The sequence below is a fragment of the Chamaea fasciata genome, unplaced genomic scaffold (genome assembly GCF_029207755.1).
Source record: "Chamaea fasciata isolate MVZ Bird 193981 ecotype frontalis unplaced genomic scaffold, bChaFas1.0.hap1 SCAF_1, whole genome shotgun sequence".
NCBI lineage: Eukaryota > Metazoa > Chordata > Aves > Passeriformes > Sylviidae > Chamaea > Chamaea fasciata.
This window is the reverse complement of record NW_027094086.1, coordinates 110,850,000-110,876,668: the sequence shown is the minus strand read 5'-3', so window position 1 is coordinate 110,876,668 and position 26,669 is coordinate 110,850,000. Positions and strand designations below refer to the sequence as shown.

At 41.4% G+C, this 26,669-nt stretch overlaps 1 protein-coding gene across 4 annotated transcripts; it reads right to left on the bottom strand.

Moving 5' to 3' along the window:
• Positions 1–15: 15 nt before the first annotated feature.
• On the bottom strand, positions 16–22,512 carry ENTPD3 (ectonucleoside triphosphate diphosphohydrolase 3). Of its 4 annotated transcripts, none has more exons than XM_066193768.1 (11): positions 22,382–22,512; positions 21,936–21,976; positions 18,726–18,846; positions 13,799–13,916; positions 10,774–10,924; positions 9,854–10,013; positions 7,573–7,803; positions 6,853–7,125; positions 6,647–6,757; positions 5,994–6,131; positions 16–3,785 (listed from the first exon to the last, which is right to left on the bottom strand). In XM_066193768.1, exons 3-11 carry the CDS (start codon positions 18,843–18,845, stop codon positions 3,552–3,554), a joined length of 1,536 nt encoding a protein of 511 aa, XP_066049865.1. In that variant the 5' UTR covers position 18,846; positions 21,936–21,976; positions 22,382–22,512; the 3' UTR covers positions 16–3,551. The 4 variants fall into 4 exon arrangements, with proteins under 4 accessions (XP_066049865.1, XP_066049855.1, XP_066049845.1 ...); XM_066193758.1 differs by having other exon boundaries at positions 21,859–21,976; positions 22,433–22,488; XM_066193748.1 differs by lacking the exon at positions 22,382–22,512 and having other exon boundaries at positions 21,859–22,250.
• Positions 22,513–26,669: the final 4,157 nt, after the last annotated feature.

Sequence of the window (26,669 nt, the reverse complement as noted above, 5' to 3'; positions counted from 1 at the left end):
AGGCAAAGATTTTGGGAATAGGTAGAGCAGTTCTTTACTAGGGATATAAAAATACAGATGTTGTAGTACAGAAGAATAAGCAAACAAATAAACAAACAAGAAATCCTAGAAAACCCTGACAGAGTCAGAAATACAACCTGACACCCTGTTGGCCAGGGTGTTGGAAGCCGTCCAAAGTAAGCCCTCCTGGAGTGGCAGATGTGGTTCTGTTGGAGTAGAGATGGTCCCGTTGAAGAAAAAGGGTCCAGTAATGGTGAGATGGGTCCGGTCTTCCTCCAGGGATCCGGTGGAAACACTGGATACCTAGTGGTACTGTGGCTCCTTTTTATCTAGGTTAAGATGGTTTGGCTCCTCCTCCCTGTGTGGAGCAGCTTACAATAGTGCAGTGTAATGTGTAATGTCATTGATGAGCTCTTGATGGTCCATTAGCAGAAGACATTCCCATGGAAGTAGTGAAACAATGAAGAGAGATAAGTAGCGCTCCACCATCTGATAAGTGACACTGACCCTTTTGAGCAAAGATAAGCAATTCTGCTCCACCCAGATGGAATAGAATTATATGCTCTTTACAAAACCCATGACATGATGTTTGTATTCCCAAGTCACCACTATGCACTGATGGAGCCCTGCTCTCCTGGAGATGGCTGAACAGCAACCTGCCCATAAGGAACAATGAATTAATTATTTGTTTTTATTTGTGTGTGTGGTTTTTACTTTCTGTATTAAACTGTCTTCATCTTAACTCATGAGTTTTCCAGCTTTTACCCGTCCATTCTCACCCTGATCCTGCTAGTGGGGGAGTGATTGGGCAGCTGCCTGGGGCTTGGTTGCTGGCTGGGGTGAAACCACCACAACTTTCAAGCCTAATCAGCAGGAAAGGAGACCTTATCAGTGAACAGGCAGTTTATATATATATATACATATTAAAAAATAATATATTAGGAAAAAAAAAAAAAAAGAAGAATGGCTTGCTTTTAACCATCAGGATTTCCTTGCTGAGAATGTGGCATTCGAGAGATAATGAGTCCTGTCCACTTCAGAATCTGGATCAGTTATGCAGCTTGCAAATTTCCACCCCCTGGTACAGCATTTCAGAGATCTCTTACTCCTCTATTACAAATAGCTTTTCTACCAGCATGAAAATACTGGTGGAGGGGGGAAAACATAAAAATAAAAAGTACACTTGACTTAACTTTTCACAGTTTTATTAATCTTCATGAGCAGGCACTGAAGAGTATAAAAAGAGAAATAACCTCTGGTCTCTACACATTCCCAAGGGTTGTCACCTTCCCTGTCTCTCCCAGAGATCCTTTCAGTTCTAGACAGCAGGACAGGGATCTGGCCTGTTGATCTGGTTTCAGCTCACACTTGGGGGAGGAGTTAGCTGTGGTCACTGGAGCTGCTTGGCTGGAACTTCAGCGCCTTCAACTTTCCCATCTGAAACTGGCAGGAGAGGTACTACTGAGCTGGTGGGTATCCTGGTGACACTGAGGGAGATTATATACATAAGGACAAGAGGGAACCACTAAAAAGCAAAACAAGTGGTTCACAGGGGGATTTGATTCTTTGAACAGATACTGGGCCTATCCAAGTACATCTGGAAGTCCAAATGGCTTTTGAACAAATTTACTTGTTCTTTAGCTGCCAGCTCTACAGAGACTAACTTCCAAGTGTGTTCCATTTGTGTAAAACCACATCTGAGTGGCCCTGCCACTCACAAAGCAAATGTTTTATAGGGCAAGTAAATATTCCAGAATACAATTTTCCACAGAAACTTGGCATCTAAAGAAAACATTTTAATGCTCTCATCCAACTGTCTGGGTTGTTTTTTTTCACCCGTAACTGCACTTACAGATCCGTCACACAAAATATCTCATGCCAGCCTCTGTAATGTCCATGCACTCTGAAGTAAATCTTATACTATCAAATGGAACTTTATAGTTACATGGCACAGTACTCTTCATCATCCTATAATACCTTTTACCTTATTGCTATTCCAATAAGACTGACAAGATTTAGCAGTGTATCAATGGAGAAGGGACAAAGCCCTATTGATCTGCTTGAAAAATCACCTTTTTCTTTTTTTCATTTAAAAAGATATTTAGCTCCCTTCAAATCATCTGTCAGCCTATGAAAAAAACACAAAAGAAAACAAAACCTCAACCCCACAAATGAACACAAATAAGAAGGTGATATATAAACAAAAGACTGGAAAAAGTATTTTTATGGGTAAAAATACTGGCCACTGTTCTCCTATCTATCCCCTAATCAAAACTGGGAATAGATGAAGCTGAGATAGTCCTACGATTTAAGGGAGTGCAAGGTTTGGTGAAGAGTGCCTGAGCTTTCAAGGAAGCCAGCTGTTTGCTGCATGAAGGCAGCAGCACTTGAAGGAAAGCTCTGGAGTCAATTTGTTTGAGAGAAGTGTCTGTCAGGTGGATCCCAGTGCTGCTGAAGGATAGTGGAAAGGCTGATCAAGACACTAGAGCCATGACTGCAGCTCCAGCAATACACTCCTGAACCCACAGAGAAAAGGTGTTTTGCTGGCCTGGAGACTGGCTTCTGTTCCTCTTGGCCTTGAAAGATGGGCTTAACATGTTAGTGGAATGTTCAGATCTGAGACTCTATCCAGACAGCTGAAATAATACATATGTGTTAAATTAGTATACACTGTCACTGTCTGAGACCAACAATATGTGGGGTATACAGGTCAGGGTTTCAGTATAAGAACCTACAAAAAGCATTTCTGTGGAAGTTTAGAAAAGGATACTGAAAACTCCAGTGCCTTCTGGAGGCAACTATGAGATTTAATTTTAGGTTCAGTTACTAAAGTGTGAAAGCATTTTGTTCCACCTCCAAAGCAAATCTTATGTACCAGACCAGAGGCATTTTGGGGTCTCCATGGTACCAAAAGATACAGCTCTATTTAAGACAGGCTCGAAAGTCCTGAGAGGTGTTGGCTGTTTATCACACTTTTTTGTGATGGGGATCAATCCATTTGGAGCAGCAATAAAAATAATTCTATCACAGCTCTTCCTTTCAGTTCTTGTCATTATCCAGTGCTTGTTCCAGTTTCAGCAATTAGATTACTTCAGGGCTTTTGGTGTCAGCACTGCACACAAGGACAGCTACCATGTTCCCACCTCCCACAGCTGCTACTGGCTTGTTTAGTTTTATCTTAAACAACTGTCACTGTGATCAAATCCATCACTGCTTGAGCTTACCGGTTAGCACAGAGTTAATGAACAACAACGACAAAAAGAACATACCTGGCAGGAAAATGCAAGTAATCTTTTATAAAACAAAGTGACATATCTGCCCATGTTTTCTCTGCAGCACACTGGACAAATTAGGTTTACAGAAACAATTACCAAAATATTTCAAAAGCACTCCAATTCACCATATCACAGATTCCTTTGTGCCTCTTCCCTATTTATTCTTCTGGTCCAGAAGTCATTTTTGCTGTCTTTATTTTTGAAAAAATGGGGGGCAAATTAAAGTTCTGCTTAATAGCACTATAAAATTTTTGTTTTGTCTTCAGCAGAGTTGATTCATTCTGGAATAAACACATGTTCAACGTGAGGGATGTTCTTCCGATGATGCGAAACAATGCACAGGTAGAGGAGGAAGAGGAGACACAGCAGTGCTGTAGCTGTGAGGAAGATGAGGAGCCCAGCAAACAGAGAAGGTTTCAGAGGTAATTGGATCAGCTTGCCTTCTGCTGGAATCATGTTTGTGAGGCTTAGCATGTAACCAAGTGACCACGCTATACTGCTGTTACCAACCTGAAATAAAGACAGAAGAGTCCTTTTCCCATGGAGTTTTCAGTCAAAGAGAATAGACTCCAAAAGCTCAACTGCTGCTAATGGCAACTGTCCTTTAAATTACCAAGGAGAAATCTTTAGTGGAATACACAAAGGAGATACAGAACCATTTTTAAATACCCTTTTTTTGTCATTCCAGGGGATGGTAATAAAATTGGTCACTGGGCTTAAAGAAGTGAGACACAGGTACCGAGATGGGTACAAAGATGTGTGGTCTATATGCCAACAGCCAGTTATGCAATTTTCTGTGCAGGAAACACATTTTAAACAAACAAATAAAAGCCCCCATGACTACTATGCCAATTCCTAAAATTAGCCCCTCACCTTAGTGAAATCCCAGGATGTCATTTGAGTTCAAACAAACAAACAAAAAACCCCAAAAAACAAACAACCAAAAAAAACCCAAACCCACAAAGAGTTTCACCAACGTGGGCAAAGAGGAAGTCAGGATAAAGTCCCCAAAGCAGGAACTCTATTTATCATCTTTTGTTCCATGTTTGGTTTTGTGCCTGCAAATGAACCAAAACTAGGTTCTTCCATTTAAAAAATAAACATAAATGAAAAACTACTTCAGAATGGGTGAAACAATAGCAAAGGAAGTATGTTTGTATTTGCTCCATGGTCCTCCTGCTTTGCTGTCTTAGCCCACTTCTAGTTTGAGCAACTAGTTTTTCACTGTCCTTTTCATTGAGTCATCCTCCTGGCACTTGATAAGCAGATCAAAAGGTAAAGTGTCCTTTGTCTTCCTCTCATCATGTGGTTTAAAACTTCTAATTTTTGCAAATCATCTAGCTCTGGATCTCGTCCAGGTCTTAGCATTAGGCCAAGGTTCTTTTCGTTGCTTGTTTTCACTAATTAAAAGGAAATACATACTCCTAGCATAGACAAGAAACCCACCCTCCAGTCCTAGTGAGATTGTTATCTCTGGGATAGCTTAACTGATCAGCCAACATTAGATCTTACTATTTTAGTAGGGGCAGATCTAATTAAGAGAATGCAGTTTTGCCTTTTGGAGGTTCATAATTACCCTAGTGAAAAATCTAGGCAACAAAGGTATTAATTTTAAATAAGCCTTTTGGGGTTTTGTTTTGCTCAGTATTTTTATAGTCTTGGCTATAAATATGAGAAAATGTTGCTGTTTGTGGCTGCTCTTGTCTGCTGGGGACAATACAATATATATTTAAATATCAAGACAAATCCACACCCACCCCCTTGCTCAGTGGAGATTTAAGATCTCAAGGTAAAGTGTGTGCAGTTTTCCTGGTGGGACAGCTAAAATTTGGACACTCCTCCAGAGCTGCTAGTGATTATCCACCAGAATAAGGTAAGAAAATCCTGCTTGATTCCTTAGTGCATGAGTAATAGATATGACTGTTCAGAAAACATTGCTTTTGATTTCTCATTCACAGCTTGGCAGCATCCTCTGCATCTAAGGGGATTTAAGAATACACCATGAACATCTACAACCTAATTTTTTTTTTTTTTTTGGTTTTGCATGCAAGTGCTGAAGTATTTCCAAGCTGTATGGACATTAGGAGACAGTCTGGAATAGGGTTTTAGAGTAAGGCTTTGTGCAGTAGCAGAGAGGAAAATAAATGCATCTATTACACAGATATTGGAAGCCTTCTCTCTCTGTCAACTGAAAGGCAATACCCCATCAAAATGCATTCTCATTCCAGAGAGCCAGATTATGGTACAGATGGATGAGCTGGGTGAGGATGAAAACTGTCCTAGTTGCTTCATCACCACTCACGGACTACAGACTGCTTTGCCAGTTCCTCCAAGGCTCTGCCAGGAGACAGCAAAGCAGAGTTCTGCTCTCTGGCTGAGCAGGGTTAGCTCAAACTGACCTTGTCTGGTGAGGTGTTTTAGGCAGATCACTGCCTAGAGCAAAATATTGAGGAAATGTTTTAAACACAAGTGTTTGATCTTTGCTTAAAGCTCTTCAAAAGAATCTATGTAGCATCTCCAAGTAATGTTGCAACCCCTGAAAACAGGCTGAGATTGCTCCTGAGGTTTGAAAAGTGGCTTTGTCTTATGCCAAACATTTGACAGTCATTTACTAAGGCTGTTCACAGCCACTCTGTTTTTGCAGGCTGCTGCATCTTCTGTCTCCTCCTCAACCTCTTTGGATTAAAATGACAGTAAGAGAAAATTATTATTACTCACCTCCTTTTGAAAATGTATCTGTGGCCAAGTTTCTGCATTGAAGTTGTAACCATGTACAAGCAAGTAATAAATGAAATTGGCTGAGAAACAGTAGGATCTAGCATATATTTCTTCAAATTTAGGCAGCATAAACTGGAGCTGAAAGCAAAAGGGGTTTTTTTAAAAAAAACATGTTAATTATAGAAAAAGCAAATGCTTTGGGGTTTGGTAACTAGAGAATATTTGGGTTCTAATTAGAAGTTAGTAACATTTTTCAGAAACACCAAGTAAAGGCATAGACAACTACTAGATACAGGAATTCAGTAAAAGAAAGACTAAAAATGACATAGCTTATGTAGTACACAATGAAAATAAACATAAAACTACACATTGAAGATTGAGGATGTTATAGTTTCTAAAATTTCCATGTCATCTCTACAGCATGGTTAGAACTTTGAAATGAAATTGTGAAACCTATTCCAAGTATTAAGCGTGACAGAAATACTACATTGTTTGAAGCACAGTGGAAAAACAAATGCTAGGTTGGTACAGACATTCTGAAAGGTTCTGAACACATAGCCAGTCCATATTATTTTTATATCCCTCTTTTAGAGGTTTAAAATGGAAAAGAAAAATCCCGACAATACTGAAAACCAACCAACCAACCCACTTACCTGTGTCCAGCTCTGTGAACAGAAAAACCACATACTTGAATTGAAGTCATCTAGGGAAAAGTGCCCAGATAAATTCAAAGCGTTCATTGTATAGTAGAATCCAGAGAAAGCCTATAGAAAAGGAGTGGATGACAGGTTACCTTCAGAACTACAGAAATCAAAAGCGAGCAAGCTCAAAAAGAAACACACCGTGTTTGCAAACCTACCACAAAATTCCCTTTCGCTTTTGGCTGATGTATTCCATTAAATGGACAGTCCTCTCTGTCTCTGCAAGCAGTGAAGTTAAACAATAAAGAAACCATCTCCTGGCACAGACCTGGGTCTCCTGTTCCATGGAAATTCACAAGCTGGTTTGGGTGGTAATTTGCTGGTCTCAGAGACTGTGTACAAAGGCTACCAAAGAAGTACTTCATCATTAATGCTGTGTTATAGTTCTGAGGGTAACAGGGATTATCCACATTGGCACTGGCGTTTGATTTCTGGGGGGAAAAAGAATCAAACAAAAACAAACAAGAAACCCCAAACAATGAATACTAGTCAAAAGCAAGAAGGACCTAATCTGGCATGAACTACAGGAATCTTTTTAAACTGCAGATGCATGTAGTTTTGTTTACTGACATGACTGATCAGCACAACACCGCTGATCACTATAATTCATAGAAACTCCTTTCTCCAGAATTCATTGGCAAAATCAGCAAAATATTTACAAGGGCTTTTTGTCAAATGGTACAGAAGTCTCACTAATTTTTAACAAATATGAAGTTCTTTGTATGAAACCTAAGTGTGTTTGGCCACAACAAAGCACAACCGTGCTCTTACTGGGGTTCCCAGACTCCAGCAAAGGGAAGAGAACAGGAGCCTAAGACCCTGCTCAGACAATTACTGAACACTTGCAAGAGCTACATAGCAAAGGGTCTTAAACAGACCTGGAGCAGCAATGCTAAAAGCCTTTTCTCAGCTTCATCTCTCCCATAGCACTGGTAGCTGTGAGTGTAGACATTGTAGTTGTAACCATACAACTTCACTTGCAAGGTGCTATTGAAGTGCTCCTCAGAGTCCTCAGGGATGAATGAAATTTGAGTGGAAGCTCCTCCAAGGTCCAGCGCACCCATAGTCTCTTTTCTGTAAGGATGGACCCATGTCCTCCAAAGGTTTCTCTACATGTAAAATTAAAAACAAGGCAAATTAGAAATATCATCTGCTTGTTCTCCCCTCAAGCTTTTCTACTGTTTACTTCTGGAAACTTCCCCCCACCCTCTTTATCCTGCAGTCTTTCAAAAAAAAAAAAGTAACTATGAGGAAAACATGCAGGTGTTTTATGTAAGAGTGACATACTTTCAGAGAGTGAAATGATCTTGGAAGGTGGGAAAACGAATGCAGCAGTGTTCAACTCAATAGGACAGCACAATGATCAAAGAATAAGACTAGCCATAGCAATGTCTATCCTAGAATGCAGGGAATTGAAGTTCAGATACCCATGAAAACTTGAACAAATCTGGATGGAAATGGTATCAATATTTGCTTGTTTCAAGGCAAGAAGAAATATTAAAGGACTAGAATACTAAGAGATCACAGAGACAGAGAGTGAAAAGAGAGTGAAAATAGAGTGAAAAATGCAAAAAAGTCAGATGAAAGCTCTGTCAAAGTCAAAAAAACAAGGACCCTTAATCTGCACATTTCCTCCACTGAAACTGCAGTCTGATCCATTCAGATGGCTTTTTCCCCTATTAACAAAAACATTCCCCAAATTCTGAATTTGATCTACATAGTCACAGTGCCAAATACAGGTTTTCTATGATTATCTAAGTCAATATTTACCCAATGAGCATGATGAGATGAATGTATACACAAGAAGGGAAACGATGGGGTTTATGGGCTAGCAAATACACTCACAATAAAATTCTACAGTGAAAAATTCCCATAAGCAATCCCTCACAGAATTTGACTCTTAGCCTGTTGTCACAAAAAAGATCAGAATTTGTCTCTTCTACTAGTGATATTCCACACGTATTTCTTCACAGAACTCTCTAGACTAAGCTGGTATCACAGCTTCTTGCAGTCCATTTTTATGAATTTGCCATATGGAATTTGATATCTGAATTATTAAAATTCACGTGGTAGAAGACTGACACCACCTTGAAGTTCATGATGCCATTTTTGTGGCATGAAGTGCACACAACGAGAAAAACTCCTACAGAGTGGGTGATTCCAATACTTGTTTTCTTAAAGTTGCAAGTCAACGACACATTCACCATGAGCTATCACTCACAGTGCCAACAAGTAATTCCTTCTTATTTAATGGCCATGATCTGATAGGAACCACTCAGTCAGGACAGCTGGCAATACTCAGCAGTACTGGTGGAAATTCATTCCAGCCTAGTAAGACAATCTGGCAGAAGTGCTGTTGATGCTGAGGACAGCACACTCCTGCCACGAATGCAGATGAGTGATTGCAGATCATCTTGGTTCAGCTTTTACTCTGAGTGAAATCACACTGAATACCTGTACCTAAAAAGGGATCTTCCTACTCATCTGGCCCCCTCTCTGCTATAAGGCTCCTGCCTGACCCTATTCCAAGTCTGAGAACAGCATGAGTATGTTTATTTTGGTATCACTTGGTCTGCACAAGTCTGTTTGTGTCGCAGCCTACTGCTTGTAGCCTGCAGCTTTTCAGCAGTCTTGGAATGAGCTGTGTATGAGTGATTTCTGCTTCAGCTGAGGCATATTTGACCACCTCCAGTGCTTCAAACAGTCTTGCCTGCTTAAGACAAGTAAGCCAACAGTGCCAAACAATTTGGAGACCCCTAAGCCAGCAGGTCCTTCACCAGTAGGGCAGCAGGGACAGCAAATAAGCAGAAGAAAAACCTTTAGTTGGCACCACTGTCAAGACAATCAACACCTGTCACACTTAACATATCAATGCTTTTAAGAGTGATCTAACTTTTTGGTTTTAGGTAAGGCACCCAATGTCATTTAGAGAAGAGCTCTTTTTTGTGAATCAACAATTTTACCTTTGCCATATCCCATTCCCATAACAACATACTCTTTGATTTATGTTTGCCCTATTACTGCCACAAAAAGACCCTGTTAGAGACTTCAGGGGAAAACAGAAAGCAACTATGACACTTTAACAGGCATGTCCTCTCAAACTTCTCATTTATAAGAGAGAAACAGTGAAAAGAAAATCATGCAGTTTTTTCCACACACCTCTAAGAAATTGCCCATTAAATAGTTGGCCGTTATCCATCCATACACCCCTTCCTCTGGCCCAGTTATGATCTGCGCACCCCTAAATTCAAAAGGTTGTGCTCTGAAGTAGTTTTGAATGCTTGCAAGGACTTCATTGGCTGCCGTTTCATTTTGCAACCTAAGCAATTCACAAAACATGAGACACTGAGCATCTGGAAAGGCAATTTCATGTTTATTTTTCACTGACTAGCAATTCAAGAAAACACCTATAATCACCTAATAAATGAAACAGACATTGTTTCCCTAAAGGGAAGAGGCAGTATCCAGCATTGTTTCAGCAAGCAGCTCCCTCAGTATGTACCAACTTCACTCTTTATCATGCAAGTTCATGGGTGGGGGTTTTTTTCCTTTTATACACCTTTATTCTTAATGAACTGAGTGTTTATGTCACAGCTTCTGGTTAAAACAGTCCTGAAATCTCTCTTCCAGCTCTGTTTAACCACAGAACAGATACAAGAAAGCCAGTTTGTGCCAGGACTAAAGCCACAGACAGACCCCAAAAGCCACATCACATCAGATCACATCCACACTCAGAATGCAGTGTCTAGCTTCAATCTGCGTTTGCTGCCCATGGATGTGCACAAACATTATCTATTTACATAACACTGTATTTTGTAACAGATGTGAAAGAGAAAATCAAACCCTTGCCTTCTCCAAAATAAAGCAAGTTTCTTTTCAATACTGCATAACAGAGGGGTTTTATGCAGACACGCTTTCACTATCAAAAAAGTTAATTAAATTAAATTGGCTGGGCTCCATTTTCTTTTGAGATGGCCAATTTCCAGTGGGTAAAAATGCATCCAGTACATTTTTCACATTCTGTTTTCACAGACTGCTATTCTAGTATGCATACAGAATGGTTCAAGTTTCTGCCATACCTCAGCAGTCTCATGCCAGCTGTAGCCCCCAGATAAACAGAAGTGTTTTTATGCAGATGAACTGGTATTCTCTCCTTTACTTTATTCAGACAGTCATCAAGAGGCTTGGCAAGAGCTCCAGGGCTACTCTCATAGCTGGATATACCAGGGCCTAAAAGAGAACAAGGAGATAGATTTCATCCTGCTTTGCCAACTACAAATTAGCCCAATTAGCAAACAGGTGTTAAGAGAAAGACATTTCCCCCTTCCCCCCACCACCGTAACTGCAATCAAGGGTAGGATGGCTGAAAACCAGGAGTGCTTATGGAATAAACAATGTGGTGCCTGTGCATTTCAAGATGCACAGAAATGGCTCTTGAATTCATAGAGTTACAAGCCTGCTCTGGTACATGAACTAGTAAACAACTTTCCAAATTTCCAAAGCCTTCAAAGAGCAGGAATGAGAGTTACACCATGCTGCATAAGGCATAGCTGTTTGAACAACTATCATCAAAGTCCTGCCTTGCTCGACACTCCAAGGACCATCAGGATCTCAACTTGTTCAGGCTCAGCTTGGGTGTGAATAAAATATTCCTTACTAAAATTCCCTAGCTGAGGAAGTTGCATGGGGAGCAATCCAGGCACTGCCATGAAGCCACTGCCTCACAGAGAACAACTGCCTGTACTCCATCGACTTCTGTAACAGTCATGTCTTGCACAACCTGGTCCCAAGCTAAGCAAATAGAGGCTCTTACTGAGTTGAAATGAGAAACCATTTATGTTCAGTCACATTGCACTGATAGAAACAGAAAAAAATACGTAAGCCTTTACAGATTCCACACTTCAAAATTCCTTTTTTGACTGTGTGAATTTAAACATAAACATTACCATGTCATCATTAGATGTTCACAGCCTTGGTTTTGAAATAAGACTTTCTGAAAGTCTTAAGTCTAGCACAAACTGCCTGAAGCTGGAAGGAAAGCTGCTACTGGAGGAAAACAGAGCAGCCACATCCTCAGCAGCTGCCATTGCCTCACACTCCTTTGGTGCCGGCAACTTCCCATCTTCCAGTTTTCAGACAGAACAGGTCAGAAGGCAGTGACCATTTTCTTCTGGACAACTGCCTGTTTTGCCAGTTCTTAGAGCCTTACCAGGACTGATTAACTGTACTTTAAAGAAAGGATTTGCATCTGCGGCGGGTTCCTACGCACAAGGGCAGATGTACCTAATAAAGGCAGAAATGAAATCATAAAACCACCACAGAATTCGCAGAGTAGTTGATCATTTGCCCTTCAAGTTCAATAGGCATGTGAAAACCTGCCTCTCATTATGGTCCAGAACCATCCCCCAATTTAAATGCTTAAGAATATGTTTAGAGGGTCACTAAAGAAACACTGACAGATATGTTTATCACTGTCACTCACAGCTTAGCTGGGGACATCTCCCATGAGCCAGCCCTCTGTCTCCTTCAATGCAGAGTTATCCAAGACTAGAAGAGTGTACCCTGGTGATTTGGTACACTCAGGGATGAGGAGTACTTGGGTGACCATGGATAAGGACATGAACCTAGACAATTCACAGCAATTTGGACTCCTCTGTTTTGTAATTTATTTGAATTCCCTGGAGGTAAAATAAAATCTAAACCAATTCATTCAAATTCACAAAGCACTGCTGTTTTTTTTCTGAGACAAAGAATAATGCAGTTTCTCTGTGCATTTTTCTCTCATCAGAATTCCTAAAGGCAAACATTCCTAATGAGTCAAGACCTGAGTTAGCAGAGTGTACCCCTCACCTCGGCAGGCTGGCCAACATTCCAGCAGTTTGTAAGGACATTTCATCATTAGAGATATGACAATGCATTACTTCTGTTCACATTACATTTGCTTTTCTTTCTTTGTTCTAGAATAGCTAAGAATGTCCACACATGTTTAACACTGAAGATGGAAATGCTGGTGCTGTTAAGAAACCATTGCTTTCTACTCCCTGTTACTCATGGCCCTCTGTGGGTACACCTCCAGCATCTATTTCCAGACACAAAGAGAGACGCAAGACTTTGCGAGATCATGACTGAGAGAGAAGGAAAATATTCTCTTTGAATACCAGAGTTATTATCAGAGAACAAAAAACTCTGATTTCCCTCCCCTGCCTGGCCATCTCTCTTCACAAAATGTGTGGCATTTTCATAACTTTGTAAGCTGAGTCAGATGTCACTGAAGTTGACTAAGAGTTTCTATGAAGGAATCCACACCAGCTAACCATACTGGAGTGTGATCAGAAGTCAGCCTAGTCTGTCTGTCTGTGAAGAATTAAGTCAAAACCTCAGACAAAAGACAGGGCAGGTGGCCAGTGGTACCTGTGGGACATCTTCTAGCTGTACACAGACACAGGTTTTCCTGAGACAGAGTCCAGGAAACCTACACATTTGATAAAACTATGACATCCTGTCAGAAATAGTTCTGCCAATTTAGCTATTTCACTCAATAATTTTATTAGCTACTTCCTAGTTCTGTAGCACAGAGAAGCTTAATTAACAACTAACATTTAACAAGAGTTAGATTTCCATTCTTCTAAAACTCTTTTTATTCCAAGCTATTTAAAAAAATATATAAGTCTTTTATTCTGAAAGAAACACAAGGACTGAACATTTACAGGTTCTGGCTCTCTTTAGATTAAATTCTGTCTGCACCAATCATGCACTGCCATGGAGTAAGTCAAATTTTGCTACAATTTCCTTTCTCTGGTGCAATGATTAGAGCACCTTACTGTATCAGTAGGAAAAGAACTAATGCTGACAGAAACAGACAAAGTCTTGACAGTCTTGCCTCCACAGCACTGAAAAGGGAAGAGAGAAGAGAAGAGAAGAGAAGAGAAGAGAAGAGAAGAGAAGAGAAGAGAAGAGAAGAGAAGAGAAGAGAAGAGAAGAGAAGAGAAGAGAAGAGAAGAGAAGAGAAGAGAAGAGAAGAGAAGAGAAGAGAAGAGAAGAGAAGAGAAGAGAAACAGTAAAATCAAGGCTAAAAACTACTAAGGAACTTTCCTTTGAGCTCACCTTTCACATTGCACTTGAAGGTTTGGCTCACTACTCCTGTGTTGTTTTCTTTTTCTGCTGGCCACTCATAGACATAGACTGTAGTCCGAGAGGATCCAGCATCAAGAACTATTCCGTACTGAGGATTAAGAAAGAATACGTTAGATGAAGAAACAAACAATGACATCTTAAATGCCTGTATGCAGCTGCACTTTACTGCACCACCAGACATTTAGAAAATGCATGCACAGTGTATTATTTACAAGAGAGATTAGTTCGAGTGTTAGGCTCTTAGGCATGAATCCAACAGCCAAGCACAGAATGAATTTGGCTGCAAACCAAGGAACATCCTACATATCTTCAATAATTAATTCAGTGGGGATGGAGAATGCTCATCTCCTTTCAGCATCAGGTTCAAAACCCACACTGTCAAATAGATAACACTGTGTTAGGGCCTGATTTTGGAGCAAGTTCATTTTCCTTTATCTCAGTCCATTCCCTGAACACTGAAGGGTTTGATATCTAAGCACAGGCTTTAGATTCAAGGATGCACAAGGGATCCATAAAGCCATAAGCAAAGAGGTAAAGTACCTAACAGTCGACAGTAAGAATGATGTAACAAGTCTGGTTCTTTCCTAATTGCCCCATAAACCTCTCCCTTTGAATGGTTTAGTCCACCTGAGAGTTTGCCACAGAGAACAGGCTGTGTCAGAGTATGAGACAACACAGAGGGAAAGAGAATCAATATTACCCCATGATTATTTATAAAATTAATGAGAGATATTTAAATTACTTGCCCCAGGTTCCTTGGACTCTGGGATTAAAGCGCAGGTTTCTCCATCCCATCCCACTGCCCAGTCCTTCCCCCTTTCCCATATTTTATGGCAGGAGAAAACAGTAGTAACTGGGAAGGCAATCTCATAAAGGGAAGCAAAATGCAATTTTGGTATCCTCTTTATGATCCCTGAAAGTATGTTTAGCTTTTCCAAACTCATGTAATTGGTAGGAGTCACACAGTATAGGGTTCATTTTTCTGTCAGCTTTTTTCTTTTGAAACAGACAGATGCCCAGGAGCCTGACAATACTGAAAAATGAGAGCCTCCATCTGTCTGCAAAGCAGTAAGAGCCCGTGTAGCAGGCTGGTAAATTTCATCCCACTTCCTCCCTGGAGGGCCAACAAGTCTGACTGGGAAGGATCACTGCTTCAGGTGGCAAACCATTCAGCTTCCACACCTGATTATTCCCAGCTTCTACTGGAATCCTAAAAACACCTGGCCCCCAAAGAATACCAGCAGTAGCAGTCTAGTCTATTTCATAGAGGACTGTTAGATAATGAAAATTTCATTTATATTTATGTAGACAATATTTACCCTGATCCACTAAACTGCTTTAGGCTCCACAGATACTATCAAACCACTACATCATCAGGTTCTGTTTCAGTAACTACTTTAGCAAAGATAATTTGAGTGTGTTTCCTCTCCTTGGACGAGATGAGTACTCTGGAGGTACATAACACAGTAATGATCAATCTGCTCAAGGACTACTAATTAAATCTAGTCTCAGTCAGCTTAAAGTGGCAAACATAAGCTTTTAACTTAACTACTTTTAGAGCTAACTATCATGCCCAAGGAGAGCTGGAAGATAATTGAAATATTTTTACCTCAGTTAACTGTGGACTTTTTGGGCTACTTCCTCCTTCCCCAGCATTTCCCAGCCCCCCTTCTGGAAGTGAGAGATTTCCATCCCAAAGAGAAGCGGCACACTTATCTGAATCAATGTGTGACTGGCAACTTTTTTTTATTTTCTTTCTTCCCTCCTCCATGTTTCCTCTACAGCCTCTTCCTTCCTTAAAAGAGATACTCATTTTTGAAATGGTCTCTTGGGCCCATTTCAGGGTGATTCCTGAAGCTCCTCAGGACTTGTGTGAGTTCACTGTGTGCAAACTAGCCCATGCAGCCTCAAAAAGTGGTGATCAGTGACAACTGTGCCACATGTTAGGATCAAGATTAATCTTTAATTAAAAAACCAGAAATGACACAGGATGATGCATCTTAAGAAGATGAGAGAATTCTACAAGCCTTGTCTTCGCAGGTTGCCAAAGATGAACTGGCTAAAATTTTCTAGAGACATTAGATTTCTGTCCAAGTTGCACGTTGGATAATCTTTGGTGGCCCTTTAAGGACAAGCAATGCCTTCCTGCTTTGAAATGCACCTCTGTGAGAGCATAGACAAACCCTTATCCCAGGGTAGCCGCTATTAAAGAACAGAACTGCTTTTTCTCCCTTCTTTCCTTTCTACTTCAAGTGTCTCACTGAGTATTTCCATCATCTCAAAGGCCTGGTGATTCCCTAATACCTAAGAGCTGCACCATCTACTCAATGGACTAGATTAGTCAGACAAGACAGGGAGACAACATTGAGCCAGAAAAGCTTCAGAGTTCTGTTCTCTTATCCAGAAGAAAAAAGAAAGAAGAAAGGGGGGAAACAAAATGACTTGAAGGAAAATGCTTATTATGGGAATATGGCTTTGTAAGTACATCCTGTAGAGTAATAATTCCAACAGATAAGCAAGCACAAGCCCCAGGATCAAACACCTTTTCAGCCTGAGTTTCATTCCAATAGGAGGACACAGAGATGCACAAACCCTTAAAGCAGGCACAGTTATGATGGGTCACCTGCCTTCCAATCACTTTGGAAACTGCCAAGAGAAGCTAGCAAGCTAAATCAGTTACAGAGAAGATGGAGGTCACAAAAGTGGATTTGTGCTAGATGAATGCTTCAATTCAGCTACATAGGCTTGAACAATTTTTAATCAAGTACAACATCCACAAACAATGCGAAACACTTCCTAAGAGCCAAAAGAGACATGAAAAATTTAGGTTTTGAAAACTGTAGCACCTCAAGGGGCAAATTAAAGAAATACAATTATGAAGTGGGGTTTTTTTTTCTCTAGGGCTCACAAAACACAATAGACAAACAGATTTATTTTTTGGAGCTGGTACAAAGGCTTATTACACTACCATTGTTTACAATTGCAGACTTTTCCACTGAGGACATTTGTGTTTTCTTTATCACTCTTCTCACTTCATGGTGTGCATCAGTGAGTCATGAGATCTTTCAGTGCCCCAACCTCATGCAATGGGCAGGCCCTTCCTTCACCAATCAGTGGCTCAGTCTTCAGATAATCCAACCATCAAGGATCCAAATTATTCAATTTTGCCACAACAGCTTAAAACACCAGTGGCATAGCATGTAATTTATCTCTTGTGCCACAATGGATGCACTCAACATACATCTTGGGAAAGAGCTTTTATGCCACAGGTAACACAAACAGTAGTAACAGAAGAACAAGGCAGTGTACAAAAAATAAATCTGCTTTCATCATGTTGTTGCCATAATTAATTTTAATCAACCATTATGTTCAGGACGCTGTCATTTCCAGGCTCCATCATATCACCCAGATACTGGAGGGTTTCACTGGCATGCCAAGGTCCTCCTTCTACCTCTGAATTTCTTGTGAATGTAAATTACTCACTGAGGACGACTCAGTGTCTCAGGAATCAAACTGTCAAATCAAACCATATCACCTCCATTACCAGGCTTACAGTCCAAACTCAAATCCAAAGCCAAGGCACACCCAGTAGAAGAAACACCAGCCTTCCTGCAGAAGCAGCTGTGAAGCTGCTGTGATTCAGTAAGCAAACCTCTCCACTTAAACCAGCTCCAGATGGTCCAGGTGGTTCCAGTGCTTCCTCAAAGAGTAGGGTAAACAGTTTTATCATTCTGAATGTGAAACTGAATCAATGACAAACACAAGAGGTATGTAGGTTGTCTTTTAGATAGTGGCTTCAGCCTAGTCCTGGCTTCAGCTGGGATACGTGTCAGTCCAGTCTTGCCTTGCATGAAAATTGGTGGGGTGTGAGGCTGCTGCAAGCATCCATTTGGGGCTCATCAGGGCACATTTTTGAGGGACTGTGGCCCCATGCACTATCCCAGCACACACCCCCTGCCACACCACACAAACACATCAAATGGGTATCAGAATTACAGTTTTACCCCATTGTCTGACTCCCACGCCACCAAATGATTCAGACAAAGCCAAAGGTGTTTATAATCCCATGAAGTGCAACGAGGCATTAGCCTATCGTTATCAGTATGTGAACTATCCAGTTAAATACCCATGCAGATAGAAAGGTAGAAGGGACTTGAAAGAAAAACCTGACAAGAGGATCGTGGGGAAAAACCAGAACTCTACATGCCAGGCTGCACAGCTTCTTAGAAGGGTATTTTCTACAGCTTTTCCTCAGTTGTGTACATCTCTCATTGAAGAACCTGCACACACATTCCACAGCAGAAGGCAAAGCCTGATCTTCAGAGTATTATAGTTTGTCTTTTGCAGTTTGCTCTGCCCCCCTTAATGAAGTTAGTTTGCTTCTGTTAATATCCAGCAAGTCCCAACATGTGGTAAAGGATCAAGTGCATACTTAGAGCCCAAATGCTTTTGATACACAGGATGCACAATTTGCAAAACACGATTTGCAAAGATGTCAGCATAAACTTCCCAGCTGTGCTTGGGGGCAGAATTTAAACTCTGGGTATTTCCCACATCAAAATTATTTTAAAATTACTTCCGATCTCTGGCAAAACTAAAAAAAAAAAAAAAAAGAAATGAGATATTCTCCCCATTTGGCCTTTCAGTCCTGAAGAAGACATTGTGCAACAGCCACCACAGACAGGGAATCAAGAAATGCTTTTCCTGCTTTGCCACTGACTCTTGACTAATTCTCCTTTTCTCTCAGCTTCAGTTTTCCCACAATGATATGATTAAACACTAATTTATGGCTGTAAGCTTATTTGAATCACCCCATAAAAATTAGTTTAGAAAGGCATATTATTAAATATCAAAGATCAAAACATTGTTCTCCCTCCTGAGGTATCCTATGACTTACCTTAAGCCCTGGGGAGAGGATCTGTTGCTGATTTATCTGAATCACTGCAATAGCAATAACAAGAACTATGCTTACAAGAAGGAACACTTGGGCAACAACACTCGGGGTTCTGGTGAGCATCCTGAAATGACAAAATGGGAAACACTTAGGGAATTTGAAAGGATTTGACTGTTCTCTCTTAAATCCTGAAGCCCTGTATCAGGTGAAAATCATAAAATCTAATTTCATCAACTGGATTACCTAGTGGAAATTCCATCTCCTCCTCAAGAACTGCCTGGTGTTTTGCAACCACTAACTTTTTATTGTCTGGAAGGGCTGTGTCTGTATTGTCATGCTAACGATGCCAGATTTCACCCTCACGGTGCCCTACGAGTAGGTGCCTGCTCCCCATCTCCCACACCTGAGGAAAGGCAGGCTGTGGGCAGGCAGACCAGGGCTGGTGCTCACCCAAAGCTCCCCTGTGCTCCTACGACACAGACACAACCACGGCCCCATAGACACCTGAGGGAGGCTGCTCCACTGAGTGCAGCTGGGTGTTTCTGCCAGAGGTGAAAGGTTGGTGTCTAAAGAGATACAGGCTTCTTCAGCAAGAAAAAGTAAAAAAGGAGGTTTTGAAAACATTAAAGTAGGCATCTTTCTACTAACTGCTGATGAAATGTGTGTGAGTGTGTGTGTCTGCATATTCCTATTATTATCATTCTGCGTTGCACATAAAATATAAAATACACACTTTACCTCAGAGATTTTGCAATGAAAAGTTACTAAATCTAAGTAAATCTGACACGGTTATATTGGACAAACCCCAAGGTGGCATGAAACATGCATACTTACAATAAGGCTATTTATAGGTTCATATCCTCCAGAGAAGTTTCCTAGAATTCAAATGTGGTTTAGGTTCCCTGGAACTTCTGCTCATCCTTTTCCATGTCCCTGTCCAGACATCTCTTAGCCCCAAGAGGCCATTCAGTACCTCTGAATACTGACAATCCACATATCAAAAATCCTTGTGCTCCCCAGGGGTTGAGGAGGAAAAGAGGCAGCTGGAGGGATATGGCAAGCTTAGAAGTGTCAGAGGAACGCAACAAGGAGAACTTGTCTGCCTTTCTTGTTTCAGGAGCCATTTGTTTTGGCACAGAAACACCCACATAGTCTGGCGTGATCTATCCTGAGTCACATCTCCTAATTCTTCCATACTGACTGTTGAACATAGCAGTGGCTGCTCAAGACTGTCCTGCTATTTCAGCAGTCACCAGTGCCAACCTGTGCTGAGGACAGGAGCTTAAAGGTGGTCTCCAGTCCATGGCCAGAGCACACTGGGTCAGCCCCGTTGTACCTGCAACACATGGTCTTGTCCTTAGCTCCAACCAGAGCCTGAGGGCTGAGGGAGAAAGCAGAATAAATGCTTCTCGCAGTTTCCCTTTTCTAAACCCCATGGGCACTTCAGCCTGGGTACACACGGTCCAACATCTGTGTTCACATTCAAAAGAGAAGAAAGAAATTTGTTTTGTTCTGGGACTAGCTTCACACTGAGCTTTGTCTACAGCTATTACTTTCCTTCTTTGTCTTGCTATTTCTGTTGTGAAAACTGTCTCAGATTGGCTTTTGAAAACTCTTTTTACACATCTTACTTCTAAAATATCATTTTTTGCATTCATTAACTCCCTTTTCTAAATCCATATGGGCTCCTTGTTTACTGCCTATCTACTCTTTCAATATGTTCTTTCTTGGCTTGGTAATAGCTTTATCATCTTAAGTATCAGTCAGTCTAAAGAGAAAATTACCAGCCACATTGCTCATCTATTTATTTCTCTTCATTGCTTTACTATCCTGAGACATTGAAACATCATGCACACAGTGCACAAATGATAAAATGAAATCTTTATTTTCCAATTACAAAATATGTCAACACCTATACTGTAACCTGAAGATAATGTCAGGACATACTAACTAGAAGTATTTATACAGATCAATTCTTTTTTGAAAGGAGAGAGCAGATTCTTAACTACACATTTATGAATCACCATCTGGATAAAATACTTTAGGGGGACAAAAAGTCATTTTCTTTAGCTTTCAGTTGTACATGGATATATCTATATAATATTATAAAGTGACTGAAAGAGAAGTATCTGCTCACTACCTAATATATACCAGTCACTCCTCAATCAAAGCACTGATGTCCAGTGCTGGAAAAAAAAACAAGTCATCATCAAAGAAAAATCATGCAGGACAAATTACTCTTTGAAAAACCAAAGCATAACTAAAAACCAAAGCAATAGAGACTATTAGACTCTTAACACTTAAGTCTTGAATGATTAAATATTTTCTGCTTCCATTTCTGGAAAATGGAAATCTTGGTTTGTTGAATTTCCCACGTGCTTCCCTGGGACTGGGATTTTTCTTCATCAGAGGTGATTTTTCTCTTTTCAAAAATCTTTTTTGAGAGGGACCATGTAAGGTAATGATGTCTTAAGACAATCCTCACAGAATTTTGTCCCATCAACAAGCAGTACAATTTCATCAGAGAAAATCTGCAAATCCTGATTTACACAATAGCCTCTTACACTCTGTGACCCCTTCAGGTCATCACACAGCTGACACTTTTGCTGTCTTGCCACATAAGTGGATCAGAAGCACAAGTTTGTGTTTACCTATGGCTACACTCAGATCTAAGTCTCACACATCAGGCAATACAATCACATGTGGCCATTCCGTGAAATCTGTAGAGATATCAGAGAGGAGCTCATTCACTCCACAGAGTTGTAAGCTAAGGAACTCGTGCTATCACTGTGCACTTGTTGGTAAAAAGACAAATAAAAGGTGTTAGCTGAGTATCAAAACCCAGTTGCATTCCATTAATAAAACATCATCATCCATGAAGCAAGAAACAGCATTGATACATATTTTCCACACCAAGTTGATCACCCTGGGCCACACGTGAGCACACGGGAAGGATCATTTTCTTCACCTTACCTGCAAGCAAAAAGAATCCCTACCTGCAAAGGAAAATACACTCAACTTCTCCATGCCACCAACATTTTAACTAAGTTAAATGCACACCAATAAAAATGACTATGCTGAAATTCCTTTTCCCAAGTAACCTGAAACACCAAACCCACTTTTTTTAGGTACTGACCTGCTTGTTCAAGGGGTGGGTAAGTATGCACATGCACCTTTCTTTACACAACAACCTGAGAGATACAAACACGTTACCATTTATTTCAGACGAGGTCGACAAGTGAATGTTTTAAGTGCTGTGGGGAAAAAAAATATATAAAACAACAACAACAACAAACCACAAAAAAAAACCAAACAAACAAACAAACAAAAAAAAACCCCAAACCAACAAAACCCCACAAAACAAAACCCATAGCACTAAAACCCCAAGATCCACTTTAGCATTTAAAACTCCATGATGAAAACCTGCGAGGCAGTTTCACACGCCTGCCTTCAGAGGAGAAATGAAGTAAAAACAAGCACATGGGCACAAAATTGCCGGTGAAGCTTTCCCTCAGCTCACCGCCGTCCCGGATGAGAAAGCTCAACACGATGATTGCGATTTGCGAGAAAACACCAAATTATCCTCCCCAAAATAAGGTCGGAGAGACACAGCGATACCCTCGCCGCGTCGGCCGGGGCGGCAGCCGCCCACCCCTCACCTCAGCCCGGCCCCGGTGCGGGATCCCGGCCCCCAGCACATCCCGAGGTACCTCCGCAAGCCGGGCTTGCCCGCCCGGTCCCGGGATGAGGAGTGCCCGGAGCCGGCTGCGCCCTCGGAGCGGCTGCGAGCGCCTCTCTCCCGGGGGAATTTGCGGAGAGTCACCGCGTTGGTGCCCGCCCTCCGCTCCTGTATTTCCGAATCGATGGAAAACGAACAAGCGAAAAAACAACTTGCAGGTTGAAAAGGGGAAAGAAAAAAAGAAATTCCGGATGGACTGACTGAAGTGGAGGGAGGAGATCTGCGGCGAGCGGACGCACCCGAGGCGTCACCGCAGCGGGAGATGCGGCGGGGGCCGTGCCCAGCGCAGGATGCACCGGGAGCGGGGCTGGGAGGGCACCGAGTTTCTGCCGCAGAACCCCCGGGGCACGGCCGTGCCTCCCCTCCCCTCCTCCGGCGGCTCCCCGCTTCCCGGATACGCCGCTCGGGATTTGCCGGCAGCTGGTGCGGCACGGTGCTGCTGGCCGCCCCTGAATCACATTCCTCAGTTCCCTCCCAAAGCGAGGGCAGAAAGGGGTTTGTCCAGATGTGGGTGAAAGAATCCCTGCGTCTTCTAAAAGGAACGGTGCTTTCTCAGGAAGGCATTCCTCAGACCCCAGAAATCAGCAGTCCCTCCACTTTTAGGGCTACCTTTCCATCCAGGTTTTAGCATACAGGCACCACTAATTTTGTAGTTTTACTGGAGTTCTTGCCAAACCTAGGCTGCTCAGTGGACCTAGCACATTCCCAGAAGCAGCATCACACATCCTGCCCTGTCCAACCTGTGACCTGTGTGATCAGCTACAGCCGAGGATCATCCTACAGCCTGCTGGATGGGTTTGCCATGGACACGAGCTCTGGAATCACAGTGAGACACTTCAGCTGCTTTGCCACCATTTGCTCTTTGTTCTAGGATTTAGAGTCCCATAATGTAAAAACCCAAATGCACCTCTTTGATTCTTTTTCTCACAAAGATCTTGAAGAATTACGGTATGTTTGATTTTTGAATAAAGGAGAACAAGAAACCAGCTGCAGGCTTGTGAACCATCTGTAAGCATCTTTTCATAATCTACTCATTTTGGGAGTGGAAGCAATTTTCTCTTTTTGATGACAACGCATTATTAAATCTGATTTAATGATGATCTTGGGAGATCAGTTCAGTTATTTATAGCCCATGAAGACAAAGCTTCCCATCCCTCCTGATTGCCTGTCTTTTGCATGTAATTTATTTCTTTTGTATTATTTCCATTCATGTGGCATATTTTTCTTCTCCCATCCAAATGTATTAAAGGCCCTTGGTCCAACTGACTGCATTGGTCAGTCACCTGAATCTGCTCAGGTGTTATTTTAAAAGGACAAGTGAGCTGGACTGCTTACTCCACGGCAAAGCTTATTATTTTTATACAATCAAACATGAACATTTTGAAATAGAAAGTAAAATGTCAACTAGTCCTACACCAGTGACTAAAATTCAATGCTTGCAAAGACAGCAAACCCTCTCTTCGATATCATCTACTTCTATAAAAATAGACATAAAAGATTGTTTTCTTTCTGCACCATTTCCAAGAGCTGGGCTGTTGCACAAGCTGCTCTTCTTGTGGCTATTACTGCCACTCTAAAATCAGGATAGAAGCACGAGTGATATGGGCTATAAAATCCCCCAGCTGGTTCAAAGTCCAGGACACTGCTCCAAAATCAAATAAACTAGAAACAAGATTCCCCTCCAAGCATGCCCAGTGGCTGTGTTTCATTGGTTCTTCTGCTTCAACCCAGGGGACCCACCTTAGATCCACTGCTTTATCTTCTTGTTTTCCTAAGCCTTCTTCTTTGGCTTTTCTTAAGTTTCTTTCTCAGCCTGGTCTACCCTTTTGTAGTTCTCTTCTCCTGATCCTCCATCCCTTCCTTACTCCCAAGGCATAGATTAAGCTGGGTGCCATTTTCTCAGCCTGCAGCACACACACACCTCTCTATAATTTTCTTTGCTGCAGCACCTTTCCCTTCTCCCCCTTCAGATATCCTTGTTCAAATGCACTTAATGTAATTAACTGTATTGATTTGTTTTGCTTGGACAGAACCTACCCCAGGTGTCTATTTAAAAATGACAAATGAGCTGGATTGCCAACAGTGTCAAGGAAAAATTTATTGCTTTTGCTGCCATTGAGCAGGAATATGTGGAGTAAAGATACAATTACTGATATTGGCAGATTCATACATGAATACCAGTGTCTATGATCAATACCAAGTCACTAGACACCAAAACATTATGGATATGAAAAAAGTATTTGTTACAGACACATTTCTGCAATGCATTTATGGTATCATGCTTACACAGGACCCACAGCAGATACTGCCCCATTTCCCTGTGGAGTGACAGCAGTAACATCAGGAGAGAGGAAGGATGATTATACATCCCAAGAACTGCATCAGTTCCTTGTGTAATGCTCATACAGCATTGGGTGCTGGAATATCAAGAGGTCTCAAAGTATCCTCTGATGAGACAGGAAAGGGTGAAATGGGGAGAAATCTTAATGTAACAAATGGAGGTAAGAAGACACTGATAGCTCCAATAAGAGAAATTTGCTTTCTTGCACCATACTTTGCCAGTTCATAGGAATAAGATCCATCCCTCATTTCTGTGCATTCTTTTCAAGGTCCAGTAAACAGAAGGCTTCTCTTCTTCATCCTAAGCTTTTTGCACCATTGGTGTTGCTTTTTGCACAGCCTTTCCCACCATTTGTGTTGTCAGCAGGTTGGTGTGATGCCCTTCAACTCAGTTCATCACTTCCATCAATCTTCCTGGATACTTTCCTCCTGGGACTTTGTCTTAGTGTTGACGAAGAGCCTCCATTCACAATTTCTGTTCCCAAAGACCTCCTACCTTCACGTTCACCTCTTCACCTCAGGATCATCTATGACAAATGGCAATGCAGGCAGAGCTGTCAAAAGAATTTGGAGCCCTCTGGGCCAGCATAAGTCAGGACATTAAAATTAGGCCTTTTTTGTGACTAACATGTTATTCCAAGGCAAAAAGCACTTATTCTATTTGTTTCAGACAAACATTCTACATATTATGCATCTAAAGCATTGCAACAAAGCTGGTGAAGGGTCTGGAGCACAAGTCCTGTGAGGAGCAGCTGAGGGATCTGGGGTTGTTTACCCTGTAGAAAAAGAGGGTGAGACCTTATTGCTCTCTAGAACTACCTGAAATAGGAGGGTGTAGCCAAGTGGGGGTTGGTCTCTTCTCCCAAGGAACAAGTGATAGGACAAGAGGAAATTATCTCAAGTTGTGCCAGGGGAGGTTTAGATTGGATAACAGGAAAAATTCTTTCATTGAAGGGGCTGTCAAGCATTGGAACAGGCTGCACAGGAAAGTGGTTGAGTCATCATCCCTGGAGGTATTTAAAAAACCTGTAGATGTGGTGTTTAGGGACATGGTTTAGTGGCGGATGTGGCAGTGCTGGGTTAACAGGAGGACTCGATTTTATTAAAGGTGTTTTCAATCTGAGTGATTCTGTGATTATAGCAGCATACTGTGTGAATTGTCAGATTTAGGAAGATAGCTCTCCAGGCTTTCAAGCAAGGAAGTCACAAACCACATGTGGACTCTACATTTAGATGCAATGTTAGATGCAATTCTTTTCAGAGATCGTGAATGCAGGTTTTTTGTTTTACACCATTGCAAAACTGATTTTTAATAGTCTTAAAGCATCTGCTGCCCTATAGTTTTCTGTCATTACTGACAAACAGCATGACCACACCCCCATGAAGACCCCATAAAGTAAATTCATAGCTATGGCAGGAGAAATTCAGTTTATGTAGTGCTCATACATTCTCATACATTGCTCACGAGGTACTGTCATTGTTTTGAGTAATGGCTGGATACAGATGTTGCCTTGTCTCTTTCAGCATTTCACTGATGGCTTCTTTGAATACCTTAGAGAGCTATTTGTTGGTTTATGCTTTTATTCCTGTACTGGAGCACTAAAGCTAATGATGTGTCTTAGATTTATTTTCTGAATCTTCTGCCTCATACATATGACTCTGTATTGTAGTAACACTTTTCTGGTCCACATCATCTTGGGAGGCTTTGAAACAAATAAAAATTTCATTCTGAGGCTGAAGCAAAATGTTTTCTAATGTATTTATTTCCTTTCCTAAGGCTTAGAGCTTTATACCTTGCCTCTCTTGTCCTAAGAACCAAGAGCTGCTTCAATCAGTTAAAAACCCTCAGGAACAGCCTTCATCACATG

Bases quoted from the DNA above. Each gene is read 5' to 3' on its own strand.
- ENTPD3 (XM_066193768.1), bottom strand. From the start codon at position 18,845: ATGCTCACCAGAACCCCGAGTGTTGTTGCCCAAGTGTTCCTTCTTGTA. The intron at 10,014-10,773 runs GTATGGCAGAAA...TGAATTGCTTAG, and splicing joins GCTGGCATGAGACTGCTGAG to GTTGCAAAATGAAACGGCAG. The intron at 7,126-7,572 runs GTCTGTTTAAGA...TTTTCCCCCCAG, and splicing joins TTTTAGCATTGCTGCTCCAG to AAATCAAACGCCAGTGCCAA.